The sequence below is a fragment of the Salvelinus sp. IW2-2015 genome, linkage group LG7 (genome assembly GCF_002910315.2).
Source record: "Salvelinus sp. IW2-2015 linkage group LG7, ASM291031v2, whole genome shotgun sequence".
In the NCBI taxonomy this organism is placed as follows: domain Eukaryota; kingdom Metazoa; phylum Chordata; class Actinopteri; order Salmoniformes; family Salmonidae; genus Salvelinus; species Salvelinus sp. IW2-2015.
Genome location: NC_036847.1, coordinates 26930353 through 26952658, shown reverse-complemented (window position 1 = coordinate 26952658; position 22306 = coordinate 26930353). Strand labels below are relative to the sequence as shown.

Genomic DNA, 22306 nt, shown 5'->3' with positions numbered 1-22306 from the left:
TCCACAAGGATCGTCGCACCACCTTCCTGTTCAAGTGAGCACAGCACAACAAGGTGAGTTAAAACATTTATTGTATGCTGCTGCATAAATTATGTAATATGCCAGGGAGATACAGTATATCACAAAAGTGAGTACACCTCTCACATTTTTATAAATATTTGAGTATATCTTTTCATGTGACAACACTGAAGAAATGACACTTTGCTACAATGTAAAGTAGTGAGTGTACAGCTTGTATAACAGTGTAAATTTGCTGTCCCCTCAAAATAACTCACACGGCCATTAATGTCTAAACCGCTGGCAACAAAAGTGAGTACACCCCTAAGTGAAAATGGCTAATTGGGCCCAATTTGGACATTTTCGCTTAGGGGTGTACTCACTTTTGTTGCCAGCGGTTTAGACATTAATGGCTGTGTGTTGAGTTATTTTGCTACAAAGGACACTTTGTAGCAAAGTGTCCTTTCTTCAGTGTTGTCACATGAAAAGATATACTCAAATATTTACAAAAATGTGAGGGGTGTACTCACTTTTGTGATATACTGTATGTATACTGTAGCTAAGAAAGTAATACTAAGTGTATGTTGTGTAGTAAGCTGTTAGTAGTGCATGTGCTTTACCCTAATAATTTGGTCCCTTTCCCCCTCATAACTTAGCCTACTGTTCTGACTTGGTGGTGCACATGTAGCCTGTTTTAGAGAAATGTAATCATCAAATATTGTAAGAGCTTTCATTGTCTGCTTAAATGTCCCCTATATTTATCCTACGGTTCTCACTTGGAGTACAGGGAGAATACTGTAAGAAAAGCCCATGTTCTGAATTCTGACGCTGTACACTTCAAAAGTGCTGAACAAATAGTTATATTGACTATGTCCATCCTAGCTCGTTCATTAATGTCAATTGAAATGACGGATTGCCTCTTATCAGCTCGTCGTCTTCTTATGCCATAGTTAGTACATCTCAATTGTCAGTAGAAAGCACATTTTTTTAAGCAAGTCAACCATATCAGCTATGTTTTTCTGCTTTGCTGCCAGACAAGGCTCCGCTGATAACCAGGTGAAGCAATGGTAAGCATTCACTCAATGGTGCTGAAAAGAAAGCACTGCTGTTGTGACAGCTTTATGTAGGTCCTAACAGTTTGTGGGCATCATTTGTCACCGTTATAGTGCAATTAATGTATTGTTTAGTGTAGTGGCTTTGCTGGTATGCATCTAAAAACATTTTTCGGAGTTTGCCCCACCAAGATTTATCTGCAAAAATCACCACTGATCATCACGCACAGCCTTGCTTGTATCCACAATAAGTCCGTTTGATGGAATCTGTCGCCAATTGGATGGAAACCTAGCTTGTGTCCGAAATGGCACCATATTCCCTATATTGTGCACTACTTATTACCAGTGCACTAGGTCATATGGTGCTATTTCAGATGCAGACATTTAACTGCATGTCTAGATATTGTCCATGTGATAGAAACACTTTGAAACAGTCATCCTGAACTAATGAATATCACTGGCCAAAACAATTCTGGTGATTGAAGACCAAGGTCAACCCAATTGACCCATACAAGAAGGAGGTGGCCATCATAGCTATGGCAGTCTTGAGAAGAGTGATCTGGAGCGTAAGAACGCCTTAAGTCACTCACGGCCACTCCACAGTCCTATCTCCGGAACTTTCTGTTCTGTACATTCAACGGCCTTGACTCTGACCTTGGTGTTTGAAGTCAGTAAACAAGGAAGGTAAAAAATATTCAGATTTCAGATTTCTTGCTGTGAAACCATAGTCTCTGCTCACAAAAACAATCACTTTGAGTTATTCATCTGGCCAGGTCTTGCAAGCCCCTTGAAGACGTGAATCTTCCCAGTCCCGGTTAGCTCAAAGTTGTAGTCTATTGTGACGTAGGGAGTCTCTCCCACAATTCCTGTCTGTAACAGAAAGAGGATGTGGACTAAGGTAAAGCAAGGATATGTTGCAAGAATTAGTGACTGAACCAAAATAACCTGATAGCTAAAAGCTGACACCGATGGAGAGGAACAGGACAGTCCTGCAATATTTGAATGGTTGGGTTTGGGCAGTTGTGATTTTTCAGTTTTTCATGTATATGTTTAATAATAGTTGATATTTGAGTGTCAAAGTCAAACAAAGACATCTTACAGATGATTGAGGAGTGGAGAGTACAACACTGCATGCAGTGTTTAGATTGCTTAGTGTTTGGGATGTATCCTTTTGTCTTACCTGCCCTGTGAGGAGGATGTTGGGCAGTGTGACAGCACCCAGCAGACCTGACAGAGGACTGAGGAAGCTACAGGTGTACAGGCCATGTCCACACCCCAAAGGACACCTGCTGAGAACAGAGGGAGATCCTCAATTGCATACTCCTCGCCTCCTTCTCAAAATCCATTGGAGGAGAAGGACCTTTGGATTTCTCATCCAATGGGTATTGAGAAGGAGGCGAGGACACGGGGAGTATGCAATTAAGATTCTCCCAGAAAGAAATGCAATTTAATAGATTACCCACACCTTAGAGTTTTGTTATACCTCCATCCATTCAAAGAGTTATTCATCCATGATGGGGAGATGCCGAACTTTATTACTGTTCTCGCCTAGATAGATGACAGTTGTCCACACAGAACAGTGACAGACTAACATGTCAGAGGAGGCTGGTGGGAGAAGTTATAGGAGGATGGGGTCATTGTAATGGCTGGAATGGAATAAATCAATTCCATTCCAGCCATTACAATGAGCCAGTCCTATGGCTCCTCCCACCAGCTTCCTCTTTAACATGTGTATGGGTAATGGGCATAGACCTATATATACTTACCAAATCCCACGCAGGGACAGACAGGGGTTTGAGAGAGCAGAACTGCCTGATACCTTCTCATTCAGACAGCACAGCCTCACCAGACTGGCATTGGCAGCGTAGAGCACATGAGCTGTTGCCACCTCACAGTGCGTCACCCCCACCGCCACTGCTGAATGGCGAACCTGTACGGAGAGGACAAGGGAGGGACGTAGTGGAATTAGTATATTCTAAAAGGTAAAAATATTACAGACTTGAATCCTATGCTTATCATACACAGACATTAATAAAAACTGATTTGACACGAGCAGGCCGGCAGAACACGGCACTTATCAATGACATCAGCGCTAGAGTGAGGCTACATTCTTCTCTAAAAGTTTGTATTATTTCTTACCTGGTAGGGGGTGAAGCCGTGCAGGGGTCTGACGGAGCCTGGTTCAGGGGACTGCAGCTGGCTGAAGTAGCCCAGCAGAGCCAGGTCACGCTGCTCATTGCTACGCTGGTGTCTCCTGTGGAAGAAAAACACCCACCAGAGGGGGGAGGAGACAGAGGGGTGAACTCAGAGAAGTAGGGCAAGAAAATCTCTGACAAAGGCTTATACATCAGCTTAATGAACATGTGATACAAGTGCAGAGTGGGTTTGTCTTTTCTCCAAATAAGATGGCAAGTATCTTCCTTCAGCAGAAAAATGTATATCCATAGCCATGGCAACCAAGAAAGCTATTGTCTTGTTGGGACTCTTACATTTCGCCCGGGCGCCCCACTCCTTCAAACTCTGAGTGAATACTGAATAGAGTGTAACTCCACTGGAGAGGATGGGATCCAGAGTTGTCCTCCCCCAGGGCTGACTGGGCAAGAGGGTGTGTCTGCCAGCCATGTGATGACCTCAGGAACTCAGGGGTGAGTTGGGGGCACATGACTTTATCCCCACTACTGAGCTGCACCTCGTGAGAGACGGGGCAGAGGCGAATGATGTCCACCAGCAACTGAAAGCCAAAACCTGAAGTGGCAGACACATGTCAACAGGTCAGTATGAAGAATTCAACAACAAAAAAGTATTAATTACTACACATTATTACTATGCATTATTTATTTGTTGGCATGTGTGCTTGCTTTCCCCCCTTTTTGAGGATTGGGTGAAACATGAACATGGCAGCTTGGGACAAATGTAGCTGTTTTTTCCCCAGGTTGCCAAGAATACTGCGTTACTGACCTATGACCCAGCCCATTGTGTTGATGACTATGGGCATGTCTCTGTTATACAAGCGCCACAGGGACTTGAGACTCCAGATAGCGGTCCAGGTCCGTTTCACAGGACAACTGGCCATAGAATCAAATCAAACTTTATTTGTCACATGCGCCGAATACAACAAGTGTAGACCTTACTGTGAAATGCTTACTTACAAGCCCTTAACCAACAGTGCAGTTCAAGAGTTAAGAAAATATTTACCAAATAGACTAAAGTACAAAAAATAACAAAATAACAAAAAGTAACACAAGATTAACAAAGCTATATATAGGGGGTTTATTAATTGTTTAGCAGTCTTATGGCATGGGGGTAGAAGCTGTTGAGGAACCTTTTGGTCCAAGACTTGGTGCTCCGGTACCGTTTGCCGTGCGGTAGCAGAGGAGAAAACAGTCTAACCTGGGTGACTGGAGTCTCTGACAATTTTATGGACTTTCCTCTGACACCGCCTATTATATAGGTCCTGGTTGGCAGGAAGTTTGGCTCCAGTGATGTACTGGGCCGTACGCACTACCCTCTGTAGCGCCTTACGGTCAGATGCCGAGCAGATTCCATACCAGGTGGTGATGCAACCGGTCAGGATGCTCTCGATGGTGCAGCTGTAGAACCTTTTGAGGATCTGGGGACCCATGCCAAATCTTTTCAGTCTCTTGAGGGGGAAAAGGTTTTGTCGTGCCTTCTACACGACTGTCTTGGTATGTTTGGACCATGATAGTTCGTTGGTGATGTGGATACGAAGGAACTTGAAACTCTCGACCTGCTCCACTACAGCCCATGTTAATGGGGGCCTATTCGGCCTGCCTTTTCCTGTAGTCCACGATCAGCTCCTTTGTCTTGCTCACATTGAGGGAGAGGTTGTTGTCCTGGCACCACACTGACAGTTCTCTGACCTCCTCCCTATTGGCTGGCTCATCGTTGTCGGTGATCAGGCCTACCACTGTTGTGTCGTCTGAAAACTTAATGATGATGTTGGAATCGTGTTTGGCCACGCAGTCGTGGGTGAACAGGGAGTACAGGAGGGGACTAAGTACACACCCCTGAAGGGCCCCAGTGTTAAGGATCACCGTTGCAGACGTGTTGTTGCCTACCCTTACCACCTGGGCGCGGCCCGTCAGGAAGTCCAGGATCCAGTTGCAGAGGGAGGTGTTTAGTCACAGAGTCCTTAGCTTAGTGATGAGCTTTGAGGGCACTATGGTGTTGAACGCTGAGCTGTAGTCAATGAACAGCAATCTCACATCGGTGTTCCTTTTGTCCAGGTGGGAAAGGGCAGTGTGGAGTGCGATTGAGATTGCATCATCTGTGGATCTGTTGGGGCGGTATGCAAATTGGATTGGGTTTAGGGTGTCCGGGATGATGCTGTTGATGTGAGCCATGACCAGCCTTTCAAAGCACGTCATGGCTACCGACCTGAGTGCTACGGGGCGGTAATCATTTAGGCAGGTTACCTTCGCTTCCTTGGGCACAGGAACTATGGTGGTCTGCTTGAAACATGTAGGTATTACAGACTTGGTCAGGAAGAGGTTGAAAATGTCAGTGAAGACACTTGACAGTTGGTCCGCGCATGCTTTGAGTACACGTCCTGGTAATCCATCTGGCCCAGCGGCTTTGTGAATCTTGACCTGTTTAAAGGTTTTGTTCACATCGGCTACCGAGAGCGTTATCACACAGTCATCCAGTACAGCTGGTGCTCTCGTGCACGCTTCAGTGTTGTTTGCCTTCGAAGCAAGCATAAAAAGGCATTTAGCTCGTCTGGTAGGCTCGCTTCACTGGGAAGCTCGTGTCTGGGTTTCTCTTTGTAGTCCGTAATAGTTTTCAAGCCCTGCAACATCCGACGTACGTCAGAGCCAGTGTAATACGATTCAATCTTAAACTTGTATTGACGCTTTGCTTGTTTGATGGTTCGTCGGAGGGCATAGCGGGATTTCTTATAAGCGTCTGGATTAGTCTCCCGCTGGTTGAAAGCGGCAACTCTAGCCTTTAACTCGATGCGGACGTTGCCTGTAATCCATGGCTTCTGGTTGGGATATGTACGTACGGTCACTGTGGGGACAATGTCGTCGATGCACTTATTGATGAAGCCAATGACTGAGGTGGTGTACTCTTCAATGCCATTGGATGAATACCGGAACATATTCCAGTCTGTGCTAGCAAACAGTCCTGTAATGTACCATCCATGTCATCTGACCACTTCCATATTGAGCGAGTCACTGGTACTTCCTGCTTTAGTTTTTGCTTCTAAGCAGGAATCAGGAGGATAGAATTATGGTCAGATTTGCCAAATAGAGGGGCGGGGGAGAGCTTTGTATGCATCTCTGTGTGTGGAGTAAAGGTGGTCTAGGATTTCTTTCCCTCTGGTTGCACTGGTAAAATGTGGTAAAACTGATTTAAGTTTGCCTGCATTAAAGTTCCCAGCCACTAGGAGCGCCACTTCTGGGTGAGCATTTTCTTCTTTGCTTATGGCCTTATAGAGTTGTTTGAGAGCGGTCTTAGTGCCAGCTTCGTTCTGTGGTGGTAAATAGACGGCTACAAATAATATAGAGAACTCTCTTGGTAGATAGTGTGGTCTACAGCTTATCATAAGGTACTCTACCTCCGGCGAGCAAGACTTCTTTAATATTAGACATCGCGCACCAGCTGTTATTGCCAAATAGACACACATCCCCACCCCTCGTCTTACCAGACGTAGCTTCTCTGTTCTGCCAGGGCATGGAAAATACCGCCAAGTCTATATTATCATCGTTCAGCCACGTCTAGGTAAAACATAAGATATTAGTTTTTAATGTCTTGTTGGACTCGAGGTAAACTTTGAACATTTTTATACACATAATATATAAAGAGACTAGTTTTTATGTCAGAAGTTAATGGTTCTCACCTTAAGGGAGACAGAACGGTTTATTACTTTATCACTTCGTCTTCCTGTCGTACCATAAGATGTAAGGATCGGAGATAAGGAGGAGTGCCTAAAGTGGAGTATATATACTTGTAATGGTGGAAACATGTCTTTGTCTGAATACAGCTGTGTCGACCCTTTGGGAAGAATGAAACTTGGTTTAGCTTCTCTAGTGTCTGAGTTATTTACTCAGAAAAATTAGAACAGCAGGATAATCTTAATCGTAGGTCATCAATTTTATTTTCCAATGATTGCATGTTAGCAAGAAGAATGGATGGCAGTGGGAGTTTACTCGCTCGCCTACGGATTCTCAGAAGGCACCCCGATCCGCGGCCCCTTTTCCTGTGTCTTTACTTCAAGCAAATTACGGGGATCTGGGCCTGTTCCAGTGAAAGCAGTATATCTTTCTTGTTGGACTTGATAAAGGAAAAAGTTTCTTCCAGTCCACCATGAGTAATCGTGGTTCTGATGTCCAGAAGTTATTTTCGGTTATAAGAGACAGTAGCAGCAACATTATGTACAAAATACGTTTTAAAAGTATTTACATGGGGCCTCCCGGGTGGCGCAGTGGTCTAGAGCACTGCATCGCAGTGCTATGCTGCGCCACCAGAGTCTGGGTTCGCGCCCAGGCTCTGTCGCAGCCGGCCGCGACCGGGAGGTCCGTGGGGCGACGCACAATTGGCTTAGCGTCGTCCGGGTTAGGGAGGGTTTGGCCGGTAGGGATATCCTTGTCTCATCGCGCTCCAGCGACTCCTGTGGCGGGCCGGGCGCAGTGCGGTGTTTCCTCCGACACATTGGTGCGGCTGGCTTCCGGGTTGGAGGCGCGCTGTGTTAAGAAGCAGTGCGGCTTGGTTGGGTTGTGCTTCGGAGGACGCATGACTTTCGACCTTCGTCTCTCCCGAGCCCGTACGGGAGTTGTAGCGATGAGACAAGATAGTAATTACTAGCGATTGGATACCACGAAAATTGGGGAGAAAAGGGGATAAAATTTATTTAAAAAAAAAATAAAAATAAAAAATATATGAATAAATAAAGTATTTACACAAAACATCAAAAAAACAAAATAGCACAATTGGTTGGGAGAATGTAAAACATCAGCCATGTTCTTCGGTGCCATCTTCTTAGAAGATCATGTGCTCTGGGGCCCACTGGTGTGTGAAGGGGGGGACCTAGAAACCACAAGACAGACAGACAAGGGTTCATTAGTGTTAGTTAAGACCCCTAACATTTATAGGACTGATGAAAATATTGCCGAAATGCAGGTAGTTCAAGTGTACTTGCCATTTGAGTAATGAATGCATTGGAAATTGTATTTACTGCACTAAAATGTATTGCACATGTGATTGTGATAGAAGGCAGTACAGTACATACCCAGCAGTGGCTCTCTGACAGTAGACAGGGAGAAACAACCTGAGGGAGTGAACTCTGTCTGGCCCAGGTCACACTCCAGGTATTCTACACTTGCAGTGCTGCGCACGTACACACACACACACACACACACGGTTATTGCTATGGGCATTGTATCACTGCAGAACCTTTCAACCAAACAAACAAAGTAACAAACACTACTCACTGGTTTAGTAAGGTACTGATGAGGTGACGGTTGAAGGTGGACTTCCCAACATTCTTAGCACCACATACTAGAATAATCAAATCAAATTTTATTTGTCACATACACATGGTTAGCAGATGTTAATGCGAGTGTAGCGAAATGCTTGTGCTTCTAGTTCCGACAATGCAGTAATAACCAACAAGTAATCTAACCTAACAAATTCCAACAACTACTACCTTATACACACAAGTGTAAAGGTTAAAATATGTACTAAAGATATACGAATGAGTTGATGGTACAGAACGGCATAGGCAAGATGCAGTAGATGGGTATAGAGTACAGTATATACATATGAGATGAAGTAATGTTAGGGAATATAAACATAAAGTGGCATAGTTTTAAAAGTGGCTAGTGATACATTTTTACATAATTTCCATCAATTCCATTATTAAAGTGGCTGGAGTTGAGTCAGTATGTTGGCAGCGGCCACTTAATGTAGTGGTGGTTTTTAACAGTCTGATGGCCTTGAGATAGAAGCTGTTTTCAGTCTCTCGGTCCCTGCTTTGATGCACCTGTACTGACCTCGCCTTCTGGATGATAGCGGGGTGAACAGGCAGTGCTCGGGTGGTTGTTGGTCCTTGATGATCTTTATGGCCTTCCTGTGACATCGGGTGGTGTAGGTGTCCTGGAGGGCAGTAGTTTGCCCCGCTGATGCGTTGTGCAGACCTCACTACCTCTGGAGAGCTTACGGTTGTGGGCGGAGCAGTTGCCGTACAGGCGGTGATACAGCCCGGAAGGGATGCTCTCGATTGTGCCACTCTGTAGAAGTTTGTGAGTGCTTTTGGTGACAAGCCGGAATTTCTCTGCCTTCCTGAGGTTGAAGAGGCGCGTGCTGTGCCTTCTTCAAAACGCTGTCTGTATTACCTCTTCTCTGGTATACATCAGTGATGTCGCTCTTGCTGCTGGTGAGTCTCTGATCCACCTCTACGCAGACGACACTATTCTGTTATACTTCTGGCCATTTCTTTTGAACACTTGTTTAACAACCCTCCAGGCGAGCTTCAATGCCATACAACTCTCCTTCGTTGGCCTCAATTGCTCTTAAATACAAGTTAAAACTAAAATGCATGCTCTTCAACCGAATCGCTGCCTGCACCTGCCCGCCTGGTCCAACATCACTACTCTGGGACGGCTCTGGACTTGAATATGTGGAACAACTACAAATACTAAGTGTCTGGTTAGACTGTAACTCTCCTTTCCAGACTCAACATCAAACATCTCCAATCCAAAAGTATAATCTAGAAATGCTTTCCTATTCCGCAACAAAAGCATCCTTCACTCATGCTGCCAAAACATACCCTTGTAAAAACTGACCATCCTACAATTCTCGACTTCGGGGATGTCATTTACAAAATAGCTCCAAAAACCCCTACTCAATAAATTGGATGCAGTCTATCACAGGCTCAATCACGTTTTGTCACCAAAGCCCCATATACTACTACCACTGCGACCTGTACACTCTCGTTGGCTGGCCCTCGCTTCATACTCGTCGCCAAACCCACTGGCTCCAGGTCATCTACAAGACCCTGCTAGGTAAAAGTCCCCCCTTATCTCAGCTCGCTGGTCACCATAGCAGCACTACCTGTAGCACACGCTCCAGCAGGTATATCCTCTTGGTTCACCCCAAAACCAATTCTTTCCTTTGGCCGCCTCTTCCTTCCAGTTCTCTGCTGCCAATGACTGGAACGAACTACAAAAATCTCTGAAACTGGAAACACTTATCTCCCTCACTAGCTTTAAGCACCAGCTGTCAGAGCAGCACATAGATTACTGCACCTGTACATAGCCCATCTATAATTTAGCCCAAACAACTACCTCTTTACCTACTGTATTTATTTATTTTGCTCCTTTGCACCCCATTATTTATATCTCTACTTTGCACATTCTTCCACTGCAAACCAACCATTCCAGTGTTTTTACTTGCTATATTGTATTTACTTCGCCACCATGGCCTTTTTTATATTTTCATTTATTTATATATATTTTTTGTTTGCCTTCACCTCCCTTATCTCACCTCACTTGCTCACATTGTATATAGACTTATTTTTCACTGTATTATTGACTGTATGTTTGTTTTACTCCATGTGTAACTATGTGTTGTTGTATGTGTCGAACTGCTTTGCTTTATCTTGGCCAGGTCGCAATTGTAAATGAGAACGTGTTCTCAACTTGCCTACCTGGTAAATAAAGGTGAAATAAAAATAAAATAAATTTGGCTAACCGGCATCCCACCATAAACACCGGCGCTTTAACTGCAAAACGAGCTTGCTATCTACCTCATATTAGTTAAAATACTTAAAATAAGGATAATTTGTGACAATAACCAGCAACGCAATCTGGACAAAAGATTTACTATAGCTCAGACTACTACACGGTCAAAACAAAAATGTCGAGTCTTCGCTCGTTACCACAGCCACAAAGTCATGATCATGGCTAAACCTCGCCTATTTCTCTCATTGAAATATAACCATAACCTTAACCACACTGCTAACAGTATGCCTAACCGTACCCGTACGAAGACCAAAAAGCTATTTTTTGTTTTCATAACTTTTTACGGCCATTTTGACTTTGTTCCTGTGGTAACTAGGAATATTGCTCAAATATAATGAACCTTCAAGGAGTTCACGCATGCTCAGCTGTTCACGTAGGGTGCGTTCGTATATTCGGTCTGGCTATTTATTCCAATTTCAGAGTAACTGATGACTTTACGAACGCTCAACACCCGTAGAATATGGCCGGTGTCAGTAAACGTCGGCAAAAAAACGTAATTAAATGGTTGCCAGCAGCACAGTTACAGACACCAACGCTCTGGATAACATGGAAACAGCCTAACCAGCTCTGCTAGGGCGAGTAAAGTAAAATGGTCACAGTGAAGTGTTCTCTAATTTGTGTCTGGAAGTGGCTAGTTTGGGTGCTTGACTGCTGTTGTGTGGTCAGAACGCTCGAATCAAGTCTACTCCTCAGCCAGAGTACGAAACGCTCTGAATTTACGAAAGGACAATCTGACAACGCTCTGAATTTACGAACGCCCAGAACGCACTCTGAGTGCACTCCAGATTGAATTTACGAACACACCCGTAGCTAGCTACTAGTGGAGTAGACAGACAGCTGACCATGCATCCACAAAACTGAACATAAACTCGAGAGAGAATTATCCAGTCAAACCCAAACGAATGCAATTCTATAGCTATACGATCGTATAATTTAAACGTGATGTTTACATGCTAAATTACACACGATTTCATTTCAATTTCACAGCACGACGCTAGCCTAAACGTCACATCCGGTCCCAACCGCCTGGCCTGGACTAAAAAGAACGCAATTCTTGTTCCTGAGACGTTAGTCAAAATAACTTTTTATACATTATATTATATTCACTGCACCATTCCGACAACTGATAGCAGTGATACGAATGTCAGCATCCTGCAAAGGTGAGGGTGACTCGCATCTCTGTTTCTGCTGGACAGATGAGTTTAGGGAGCGTCTGTATAATGTCTGAAACGTCGAGGTGCGTAGCTAGCTAGGGGTATAGGCCTAACGTTAGCTAATAATGTATAAGTATTGCATTTGTCTGTGTCTAATCTTCAACTAATTCTATTTATTTTACTATTAAATTATTATCTCATATAGCCACATGTTGGTATATTTGAAACTGCTCAACACCCTTGTGCAAATGTCCCATAAAGTGAATATCTAGCTAATAATGCACTTCATCTGAAGTCTGGACTAATTTTTACATTATGAATTGCTGATGATGCTATTGCATTTTCAAGAATGCTAATAGCCTAATGATATTAATATAAGTTACAGAAAATAACCTATTTTCTATCAGTTTTTCTGAATTTTCATCTGTTTTATGATCCTTTCAGCTGCATTACACTGAATCCAGTGTCCCTTGCAAGCAGCAATCTATTGTCAAGGGTGAGAAATGCATACGAAGGTGAGTAGCAACCATGCCCAACGGGTTTTGTCCTTTCTGAATGAGCAGAGGAGTCTCAGCTCGTTCTGTGATGCCAAGCTGACTGTAGGAGGAGGTGGGAGGGTGTACAATGCCCATCGCAATATCCTGGCCTGTTTCAGTGGGCGGTTCCAGGAGTCCGAGCCAACCACCACCATGGTTAAGGAGGTCTCCCTCCCAGAGGAGTTCCCCACTGATGGCCTGGAACTGCTTCTAGACTTTTTCTATACAGGGGAGTTAAACCTTGACTCTCTGAATCTGGAGAATGTGCGACAGGCTGCAGACAGCTTATGTGTACCAGATGCGCTCGCACTTTGTCAGCAGTTTGCCACAGAAGGGACAGTTTCTCCAGAAGGACTGCAGTCTGCATGTCTTCTGAGACATCATTTTAAGCCAATCTCAGCTGTAACTTATGTGGAAACCAAGGTCACCCTAAAAAGAGGGAGGCCCCCTAAAAAAAGAGGGAGGCCCAAAAAATCCCAAACCCCTAGTAGCGGCTCAAGTAAGAAGGATCGTCTGGAAGCTACCGCCACCACAACTGCCATCACAACTCGCTCTGGGAGTAGGGTGAAGGCCTCCAGATGCCCGCTTGGAGAGGGCCCCGGTGTGCGTCTCCTGCTCCATGGGGAGACCACTAGCAGGGGGACTCCACCACTAGTTATTAGCCTAAAGGATAGGAGTGATGGGGCTGAGGAGGGACAAAGCCTCCCTCAGCCTTCAGATACAACAGAGGTAGGCTACAATATGTTACCTTATCCTAAAGTGTTAATGTAAGATTGAGTGTGGAGGGAATGTGCCTACAGATTTGTAGGCACATCAAATATTGTCTCCCAGTTGCAGGTGGATGGGCCAGAAGATGTGATGAATGACCGTAGAGATGATGATGATGATTCATTGTATTTGACAGGTAACAGATGTGTTCGGCAGCCTTGTACCAGATTTGAGCTACAAAGCTAATTCTCATCTGCAGCCTCTTGATGAAGAAGACGATGATGATGATGATGATGATGATGATGGCGGTGGTGGTGGTGATTTGGTGGAGGGGGTAGCTGAGGACACTGATGAAGAGTATGTGCCCCATGCCCTGCCGTCTACCTCCTCCAGCCCCAAAGGCAGACGTAAAGGACCAACCAAAGCTGTCAATAAAGAGAACGGTGAACGGGCAGCCAAGGGGTCTACAAAGGGCTCTGTTCAGTGCCCCACCTGCAATAAGACCTTCCTCAGCAAGTATTACCTCAAAGTACACAACAGGTATATACATAACTGCTATCATATTGTATTGACTTTGCCAATCACCATGTCTATATTAAACCACCTTTGTCTTTACATGTTTGTTCTATTTAGATAACTTATATTTTGCAAGAGAGACCTGAATAATGAAAAATACCGGTATTATTGAATGACTAGTGTGAATCGTGTGTGTTTTCTGTTCTTCCTGTGTTCCTCAGGTGTCATACAGGTGAGAAGCCCTTTCCATGCTCAAAGTGTGGGAGGAGGTACTACAGGAAGGAGAATCTGATGGACCACCAGGCCAGAAACTGCAACTGTGGTGAAAAAATAAAAGCGGTGAGTGACCAGCAGGACCAAGGCCTTGTTTACTAGGCATCAATAGGAAGGAAACTGAGCATAAAGGGGAGGGACTACCTTGACATGTCCAATAAGTAAGTAGCCTTGCACAAGCCTTGGCTAATGCAAGCTGGAAAAGCTTATATGGCAGGAGCCGATCTCCTGTTTGTGTAGCGTGAGGCAGCTTGATGTACAAGTACACCTCCTGGACCGGACGCTAGTCTATCGCAGCGGAGACTCATCAGGTCCCATTTTTACTCTTTGGTATGACTCGGCCAGGGATTGAACTCCCAATCTCAGGATGGACATTCTAACCCCAAGGCCACTGACTTGTCCAATAGGAAATACCATAAATGATACAATGCTTTAGGTTTTTCCTCATGTACTGTATGTGTGTATTCTTGTTTTTACTACAGGTACACAACTGCCTTCAATGCCACATGTCATTTGACAGATTGGGGGATCTACGTCTGCACACGGTCTCCCATACAGGGGAAATGCCCAATAAGGTCCAGTACCTACCACAAATTATTATTATTTTTTTTTAAATTTAACCTTTTATTTAACTAGACAAGTCAGTTAAGAACAAATTCTTATTTACAATGACGGCCTACCGGGGAACAGTGGGTTAACTGCCTTGTTTAGGGGCATAATGACAGATTTTTACCTTGTCAGCTCGGGGATTCGATCCAGCAACCTTTCAGTTACTAGCCCAACGTTCTAACCACTAGGCTACCTGCCTCCCCGATACACAGTACTGTGAACATGTCATTAATTGACATTGTAAGACTTATCTCTGGTGTGTTTTGTATCAAACTCATATTGACTCATCGCTTGATGTTGTATCTATTTCAGTGTACGTCATGCTCGGAACAGTTCATGCATAAAAAAGATTTAAGAAGTCATGAAATCAAAATCCACGGTGCACCCAAACCACATGCAGTAAGTCTTTCTCTCCTTTGTGTTAATTGGTCTGCTTTTTCATGTATTCAATCCTTTATTCCTTCTGCATTATTGTCAAGATTTATGACTGCTTGCTTGCTGATCACCTTCTAACCTGTGATAATACTTTTTCCCATAGTGCTCTCTGTGCAGCAAAGCATACCTGTCTAAAACAGAGCTGCGTCTGCATGAGGCGTCCAAGCATCGTGGCGAGAAGCTCTTTGTGTGTGAGGAGTGTGACCATCGAGCCTCCAGCCGACACGGCCTGCAGATGCATATCAAAGCAATTCACAGGTGGGGCTGAGACTGGCCATGGTAGTGGAAGAGGGGTTTGTTACCTTGGGGGAGCTAGAATGTTTGACTCAGCCTTACTGTCGTGTGACGTGTTAAATAATGTGACGTCCCTGTTTGTCTTAATTTCTCAGAAACGAGCGTCCATTTGTGTGTGAGTACTGCAACCGTGCGTTCACCCAGAAGGCTAACCTTAACATGCACTTGCGGGTTCACACTGGAGAGAAGCCCCATCAGTGCCACCTCTGTGGGAAGACCTTCCGGACACAAGGTAACAACTTCCTCCTGCCCGCCATCCTCTCACTAGGCCCTGTAGATGGCAGAGCAGGACAAACCCATTTCTAACAACAAACGTAGCTGCTCAGATCATATGTTATGATTTAGTCTCATAGTAATCGTTTAGATACACACCGGTTCTGTCTCACAGACTAACACAAACTCTCACATTAACATCCAGTGTGCTTTCACACTGTCTATTCCAATGCTCAACATTGTGCTTGTGCCAATGCTTATGTCTGTTCATTCTGTTCATGTCTGTGTGATTTCAGCCAGTCTTGACAAGCACCACCGCACCCACACGGGAGAGCGTCCTTACAGCTGTGAGTTCTGTAACCAGCGCTTCACAGAGAAAGGACCAATGCTCCGCCATGTTGCCAGCAAGCACCAGGAGGACCGCCCTCACTGTTGCAAGATATGTGGCAAGACCTTCAAGGGTGAGAATGGCCACATGAGATCGTGGCACCACAGTTAAAATATATTTATTTCCTGTCATGTTGAGTTTACGAAAAGCTTTGTAGTACTAAGATCTTTGCCTAAAACAGGCTTAAGATTATTTATTTTATATTTTATTTAGCCTTTATTTAACTAGGCAAGTCAGTTAAGAACAAATTCTTATTTACAATGGCGGCCTAACCCGGACGACGCTGGGCCAATTGTGCGCCGCCTATGGGACTCCCAATCACGGCCGGTTGTGATACAGCCTGGAATCCAACCAGGGTCTGTAGTGACGCCTCTAGCACTGAGATGCAGTGCCTTAGACCGCTGCACCACTCGGGAGCCATTATCATAGCGCTACAAAATGTTTGGGAATCTCACACCTAATCAGTAGATTGCTTCCAGAAGTGATTCCATCCCGACTTCAGTTGAACAAGACAAGTTTGCCATATGTTTTCTTATTGTCTACCCGCCAGCCATCGAGCAGCTCCACGTACATGTGCGTCGCCATCAGGGCATGAGGAAGTTTGAGTGCGAAAAGTGTGGCTACAAGTTTACCAGACAGGTAGGCCATGCATTTCCAGTGTGCTAGCTTGGTTCTTCAAATTTCATGCACGCCTACTGCTCACCCAGCCACTGAGGGGATCATTAAATTTGTATTCAATTTATATGAACGCTGAAGTCTCCTCTTTTTTTCCAGGCTCACTTACGGCGTCATGTTCAGGTCCACACCCGTACAGAGAACTACAATCCACGGGAGAGAAAGCTACGGAACCTGATAGTGAAGGATGTGGGGTTGCCGGATGAGACTAGCCCCTCACAGATACCACCCACTGAGAAGGAGACACCCGAGGGGCCAGCGCCTGTCTCTGGACCCAGTGTCCCAGTCTCTGTTCCTGTCTCTGGACCTATACCTGGACCTGGAACTGTACTAGGAGCCAGTGACATCCTCAGGGTGGTGATCCAGCCCCTTACAGAGGAGGTGGTGTCCAGCCAAGGGCAGATGGAGGTGGGCTTTACCCAGGTTGGGGTGGCACAGGGACATGGCCAGGTGGATGTGATGTCCATCAGCCAGGGTTTGACTTTGGCGGCGCATAGCTTCAATGTGACAGATGTGATGGAGCAGACTCTCCTGGTCGCAGATTACCCCATCCCTGAGACCACGGTGGAGCTGGAGGACATACAGGAGGATCCTCCTGCTAAGAGCAAGGCCTGAGGACTAAGAGCAAGGCCTGAGGACTAAGAGCAAGGCCTGAGGACTAAGAGCAAGGCCTGAGGACTAAGAGCAAGGCCTGAGGATCTAAGAGCAAGGCCTGAGGACAGGACAGACTGGTTAGTATCTCAGACCACTAGACATTCTCATTGGAGAACACTAGAGCAGCTTGAGTACTGCAAGACTTCAAGAACTCCCAGTGTGGCTACTCGCTCTGCTCTGCAGTCGAAGCATTCATTTAATTTCAGTCATTATTGTAACCATGTTTTCTGTCTAAATTACTGTACAGAAGAACTGGTTCCCACTCAGCCCAGTAGATGATGAACCCCTCAAGACATTCCCCTACTCTGTGGACATCATTCATTTTGCCTGTGCATTGGGTCTGACAATGTAATATAAGTTGGCTTAGGTTTTATGAAGTTTGTTGTGTTTTTACACAATAGGTCAGGTTGTGAGAAGTGAATGTAAATCAATGGGATTGTCTTGCATCAAGTCAAACGGTAAACAGAATAAAGTGGCAGTCCTGCCTGCAGTTTTATTGTAATCACACTGTAAGGATGACCTCACTACAGTATACAAACAATGCAAATATGAAAAACTGTTTGGACAACACAAACAACTTGTATGAAAACTAAGAAAACACACAACCGAATGGAATTACAGTAAGTAAACAATACTAAAATTAACTTTAGTCAAAGACATGTTGCATGAATAAATTGAGAATGTGTTACCACCTCCAGTTATCATAACAGCGGTTGTCACCGGTATCTATCTTCATATGTACCTCTGCCTCCTGTTGCACTAGGAAAACACACTAACATTTATATGAACTAACACTACAAATACGTTTTCATAAATAAAACTAAACCATTCTAATAAAATATTAAAGCAACTATAATAAAATAAATGTACTTTGAAAGAAAATATGACCAATACTTCATGCAGGCTAGATTGGTAGTCGTGCCAATTAGGTGTAAACAGTCAGTCTGGCTGAGGGAGAGCAAAACGGTGATCAGCATCTGATAATCTATCATATCAATAGAACAGGGACACACCTATTTAATCTATCACTTTGATGTGGTTTTAGCAACCCAGTTCCAGTTGCATCACATGCTCTGATTCCATCCTACGGTTCCATAGTTGTACAGCACTTGACAAGTCTCCAGATTAATTTCTCAACCGTTATCAAAGCTGGTTAGTGCTGGAAAACATTGTGGTGGTTGTATTAGCTTTTGGAATGTATGGGATCATGCCACTGATTATGAGCAATAATGTTGGCTCTCACGCTAAACAACCGGAAAGTGGAAAACAACTCTGTAGTTAGTTGATTAAGTAAGATAAAAAATCTAAATAAAAGATATACAGTTGAAGTCGGAAGTTTACATACACTTAGGTTGGAGTCATAAAAACTTGTTTTTCAACCACTCCACACATTTCTTGTTAACAAACTATAGTTTTGGCAAGTCGGTTAGGACATGTACTTGTGCATGACACAAGTAATTTTTCCAACAATTGTTTACAGACAGATTATTTCACTTATAATTCACTGTATCACAATTCCAGTGGGTCAGAAGTTTACATGCACTAAGTTGACTGTGCCTTTAAACAGCTTGGAAAATTCCAGAAAATTATGTCATGGCTTTAGAAGCTTCTGATAGGCTAATTGACATAATTTGAGTCAATCAGAGGTGTACCTGTGGATGTATTTCAAGGCCTATCTTCAAACTCAGTGGCTCTTTGCTTGACATCATGGGAAAATCAAAAGAAATCAGCCAAGACCTCAGATTTTTTTTTTTGTAGACCTCCACAAGTCTGGTTCATCCTTGGGAGAAATTTCCAAATGCCTGAAGGTACCACGTTCATCTGTACAAACAATAGTACGCAAGTATAAACACCATGGGAACGTGCAGCCGTCATACCGCTCAGGAAGGAGACTCGTTCTGTCTCCTAGAGATGAACATACTTTGGTGCAAAAAGTGCAAATCAATCCCAGAACAACAGCAAAGGACCTTGTGAAGATGCTGGAGAAAACGGGTACAAAAGTATCTATATCCACAGTAAAACGAGTCCTATATCGACATAACCTGAAAGGTCGCTCAGCAAGGAAGAAGCCACTGCTCAAAACCCACCATAAAAAAGACAGACTACTGTTTTCAACTGCACATCAGGACAAATATCATACTTTTGGAGAAATGTCCTCTGGTCTGATGAAACAAAAATGGAACTGTTCGGCCATAATGACCATCGTTATGTTTGGAGGAAAAAGGGGGATGCTTGCAAGCCGAAGAACACCCTCCCAAACGTGAAACAGGAGGGTGGCAGCATCATGTTGTGGGGGTGCTTTGATGCAGGAGGGACTGGTGCACTTCACAAAATCGATGGCATCATGAGGCAGGAAAATTATGTGGATATATTGAAGCAATATCTCAAGACATCAGTCAGGAAGTTAAAGCTTGGTCGCAAATGGGTCTTCCAAATGGACAATGACCCCAAGCATACTTCCAAAGTTGTGGCAAAATGGCTTAAAGACAACAAAGTCAAGGTATTGGAGTGGCCATCACAAAGCCCTGACCTCAATCCCATAGAAAATGTTTGGGCAGAACTGAAAAAGCGTGTGCGAGCAAGAAGGCCTACAAACCTGACTCATTTACACCAGCTCTGTCAGACAAAATGGGCCAAAATTCACCCAACGTATAGGAAGCTTATGGAAGGCTACCCGAAACGTTTGACCCAAGTTAAACAATTTAAAGGCAGTGCTACTAAATACTAATTGAGTGTATGTAAATTTCTGACCCACTGTTAATGTGATGAAAGAAATAAAAGCTAAAATAAATCATTCTCCCTACTATTATTCTGACATTTCACATTCTTAAAATAAAGTGGTGATCCTAACTGACCTAAGCCAGGGAATTGTTATGTTTTTATGAATTTTTAGGATTAAATGTCAGGAATTGTGAAAAACTGAGTTTAAATGTATTTGGCTAAGGTGTATGTAAACTTCCGACTTCAACTGTATAACCATAATCTAGATAATACACTACTGCCTGCCGTAGATGTCCATGTATGTGTAGATTGTGCTTTCCCCAACATGAGACCTTCATACCCAGACAGTCTATTAGTCCAGTCAATAATATGCCCATTGATCATGATCAATGACAGTGTGGTAGGCAAGTGAATTACATGGGGATCACAAAATTGCACACATGTTCAGTCACATAAGCACAATGTAATGTAATTACAGTCCTATAGTGATCACATCCATGCAGGATCACTTGATCACTCTGTCTTTCCACCTTTTGTTCTTTAGCATCATAATGAGGTGTATGTTTTCACAGTAAACCTAAAATGGCTTGTCCATGGAGTGTGTTACACTGGGTTGACGTCGTGGTTCTGGTTGAGGTTGTGGTTGTGCAGGGCCTGGTTGCGGTGGTGTCGGTGCAGGTGGATGGAGTTAGCCTCGGGCAGGTCGATGGGTTCGAAAGCGTTGGATACGGCGGGCATGAGCTGGCGGAAGATGCTGACACTACCATGCCAGAAGGTGGGCTGGGGAAGGCGGCCTGCGGGTGTCCAGGTATGGGTGGAGGGGTCGTAGGCCTCCACCATGTCAGACAGCTCAAATGTGTTGTCATAGCCACCAGACACAAAGAGACGACCACCCAGGACTGCCACACTGCCTCCTACATGGACCTGAAGAAGGAAACAGTACATCTTTTGATATAAATACTATAAAGGCAGAGGGAAAAATCTGCCAGGCCATAACATTAGCACCTCCTGTGTGTCACATACCTGTGTCATGGGGCTGATCTTGTCCCATTCATTCTTCTGAGGGTTATAGATGTCGACCTCTGCCGAGTCATCCCTAGAAAGCAAGAATCCAGAGTGAGAAATGTCACGCCTAGCCTGTGGCTGTTTGTAGAGCATGGCGCTTGCAATGCCAGGGTCGTGGAATCGATTCACACAGGGGACAATTATGAAACAAACTGAGACAGCCTATATGGAGGAGGTCAGAGACCTGGCAGTGTGACAAAGGAGCTGATCGTGGACTATAGGAAAAGGAGGGCCGAACAGGCCCCCATTATCATCGACGGGGCTGTAGTAGAGTGTGTCGAGGGTTTCAAGTTCTTCGTGTCTACATCACCAACAAACTATCATGGTTCAAACACACCAAGACAGTTGTGAAGAAAGCACAACAAAACCTTTTCCCACTCAGACTGAAAAGATTTGGCATGGGTCCCCAGATCCGCAAAGTTATACTGCTGCACCATCGAGAGCATCCTGACTGGTTGCATCACTGCCTGGTATGGCAACTGCTCTGCATCCGACCATAAGGCGCTACAGAGGGTAGTGCATACGGCCCAATACATCACTGGGCCCAAGCTTCCTGCCATCCAGGACCTATATACTAGATGGTGTCAGAGGAAGGCCCAAAAAATTGTCAGACTCCAGTCACCCAAGTCAGACTATTCTCTCTCCTACTGCACGGCAAGTGGTACCGGAGCGCCAAGTCCAGGTCCAAAAGGCTCCTTAACAGCTTCTACCCCCAAGCTATAAGACTGCTTAACAAGTATTCAAATGACCACCCGGACTAATTACATTGACACCCCCACCCTCCCTTGTTTTTACACTGCTGCTACTCGCTGTTTATTATCTATGCATAGTCACTTTACCCCAACTTACATGTACAAACTACCTCGACTAACCTGTATCCCCGCACATTCTCGGTAACCCCTCTATATAGCCCCGTTATTGTTATGTCATTTTATTGTTACTTTTTTACTTTATTGAGTAAATATTTTCTTAACTCTTTCTTGAACTGCACTGTTGGTTATGGGCTTGTAAGTAAGCATTTCACGGTAAGGTTGTATTCGGCACATGTGACAAATCAAAATTTATTTGATGCATTCAATCAGTGTTGTAGTACTCGAGACCAGTCTCGAGATCACATATTAATTGTCTTGGTCTTGATACATTTGTACTCGGTCTCGGACAATGAGGACTCGTCATTTCTTCCTGAGACCAGCCAAGACCAGTGGAGGAAAAAACGAATTATCAGCCCCTGTTCAGTCACCACATGAGTCTC

General features: G+C 44.4%; 2 protein-coding genes and 1 pseudogene across 9 annotated transcripts in view; 1 reads left to right on the top strand and 2 right to left on the bottom strand.

The window, feature by feature from the left end:
- Positions 1–9504, bottom strand: LOC111966739 (polynucleotide 5'-hydroxyl-kinase NOL9-like; annotated as a pseudogene).
- Positions 3760–17770, top strand: LOC111966737 (telomere zinc finger-associated protein). Of its 7 annotated transcripts, none has more exons than XM_023991632.2 (11): positions 3760–3820; positions 12412–13232; positions 13408–13751; positions 13949–14066; positions 14483–14575; positions 14922–15008; positions 15148–15302; positions 15434–15570; positions 15848–16012; positions 16490–16578; positions 16714–17770. In XM_023991632.2, the coding sequence occupies exons 2-11, from the start codon at positions 12471–12473 to the stop codon at positions 17227–17229; spliced, it is 2466 nt and encodes an 821-aa protein (XP_023847400.1). In that variant the 5' UTR covers positions 3760–3820; positions 12412–12470; the 3' UTR covers positions 17230–17770. The 7 variants fall into 7 exon arrangements, with proteins under 7 accessions (XP_023847400.1, XP_023847406.1, XP_023847401.1 ...); XM_023991638.2 differs by having other exon boundaries at positions 3767–3820; positions 12412–12482; positions 13471–13751; XM_023991633.2 differs by lacking the exon at positions 3760–3820 and adding an exon at positions 11243–11880.
- LOC111966735 (kelch-like protein 21) overlaps positions 17737–22306 on the bottom strand; it is a 23671-nt gene continuing 19101 nt past the window's right edge. For both annotated transcript variants that reach the window (XM_023991629.2, XM_023991630.2), the window contains exons 4-5: positions 21013–21085; positions 17737–20913 (exon numbers count right to left, since the gene is read on the bottom strand). In XM_023991629.2, coding sequence (XP_023847397.1) covers positions 20593–20913; positions 21013–21085 — 394 coding nt within the window. In that variant the 3' untranslated portion in view covers positions 17737–20592. The remainder of the gene's footprint in view (positions 20914–21012; positions 21086–22306) is intronic.

Excerpts from the sequence above, each read along its gene's own strand:
- LOC111966737 (XM_023991632.2), top strand. The coding sequence starts at position 12,471 with ATGCATACGAAGGTGAGTAGCAACCATGCCCAACGGGTTTTGTCCTTT. Across the intron at positions 15,571-15,847 it reads GAAGACCTTCCGGACACAAG|CCAGTCTTGACAAGCACCAC; the intron begins GTAACAACTTCC and ends GTGTGATTTCAG. Across the intron at positions 16,579-16,713 it reads GCTACAAGTTTACCAGACAG|GCTCACTTACGGCGTCATGT; the intron begins GTAGGCCATGCA and ends CTTTTTTTCCAG.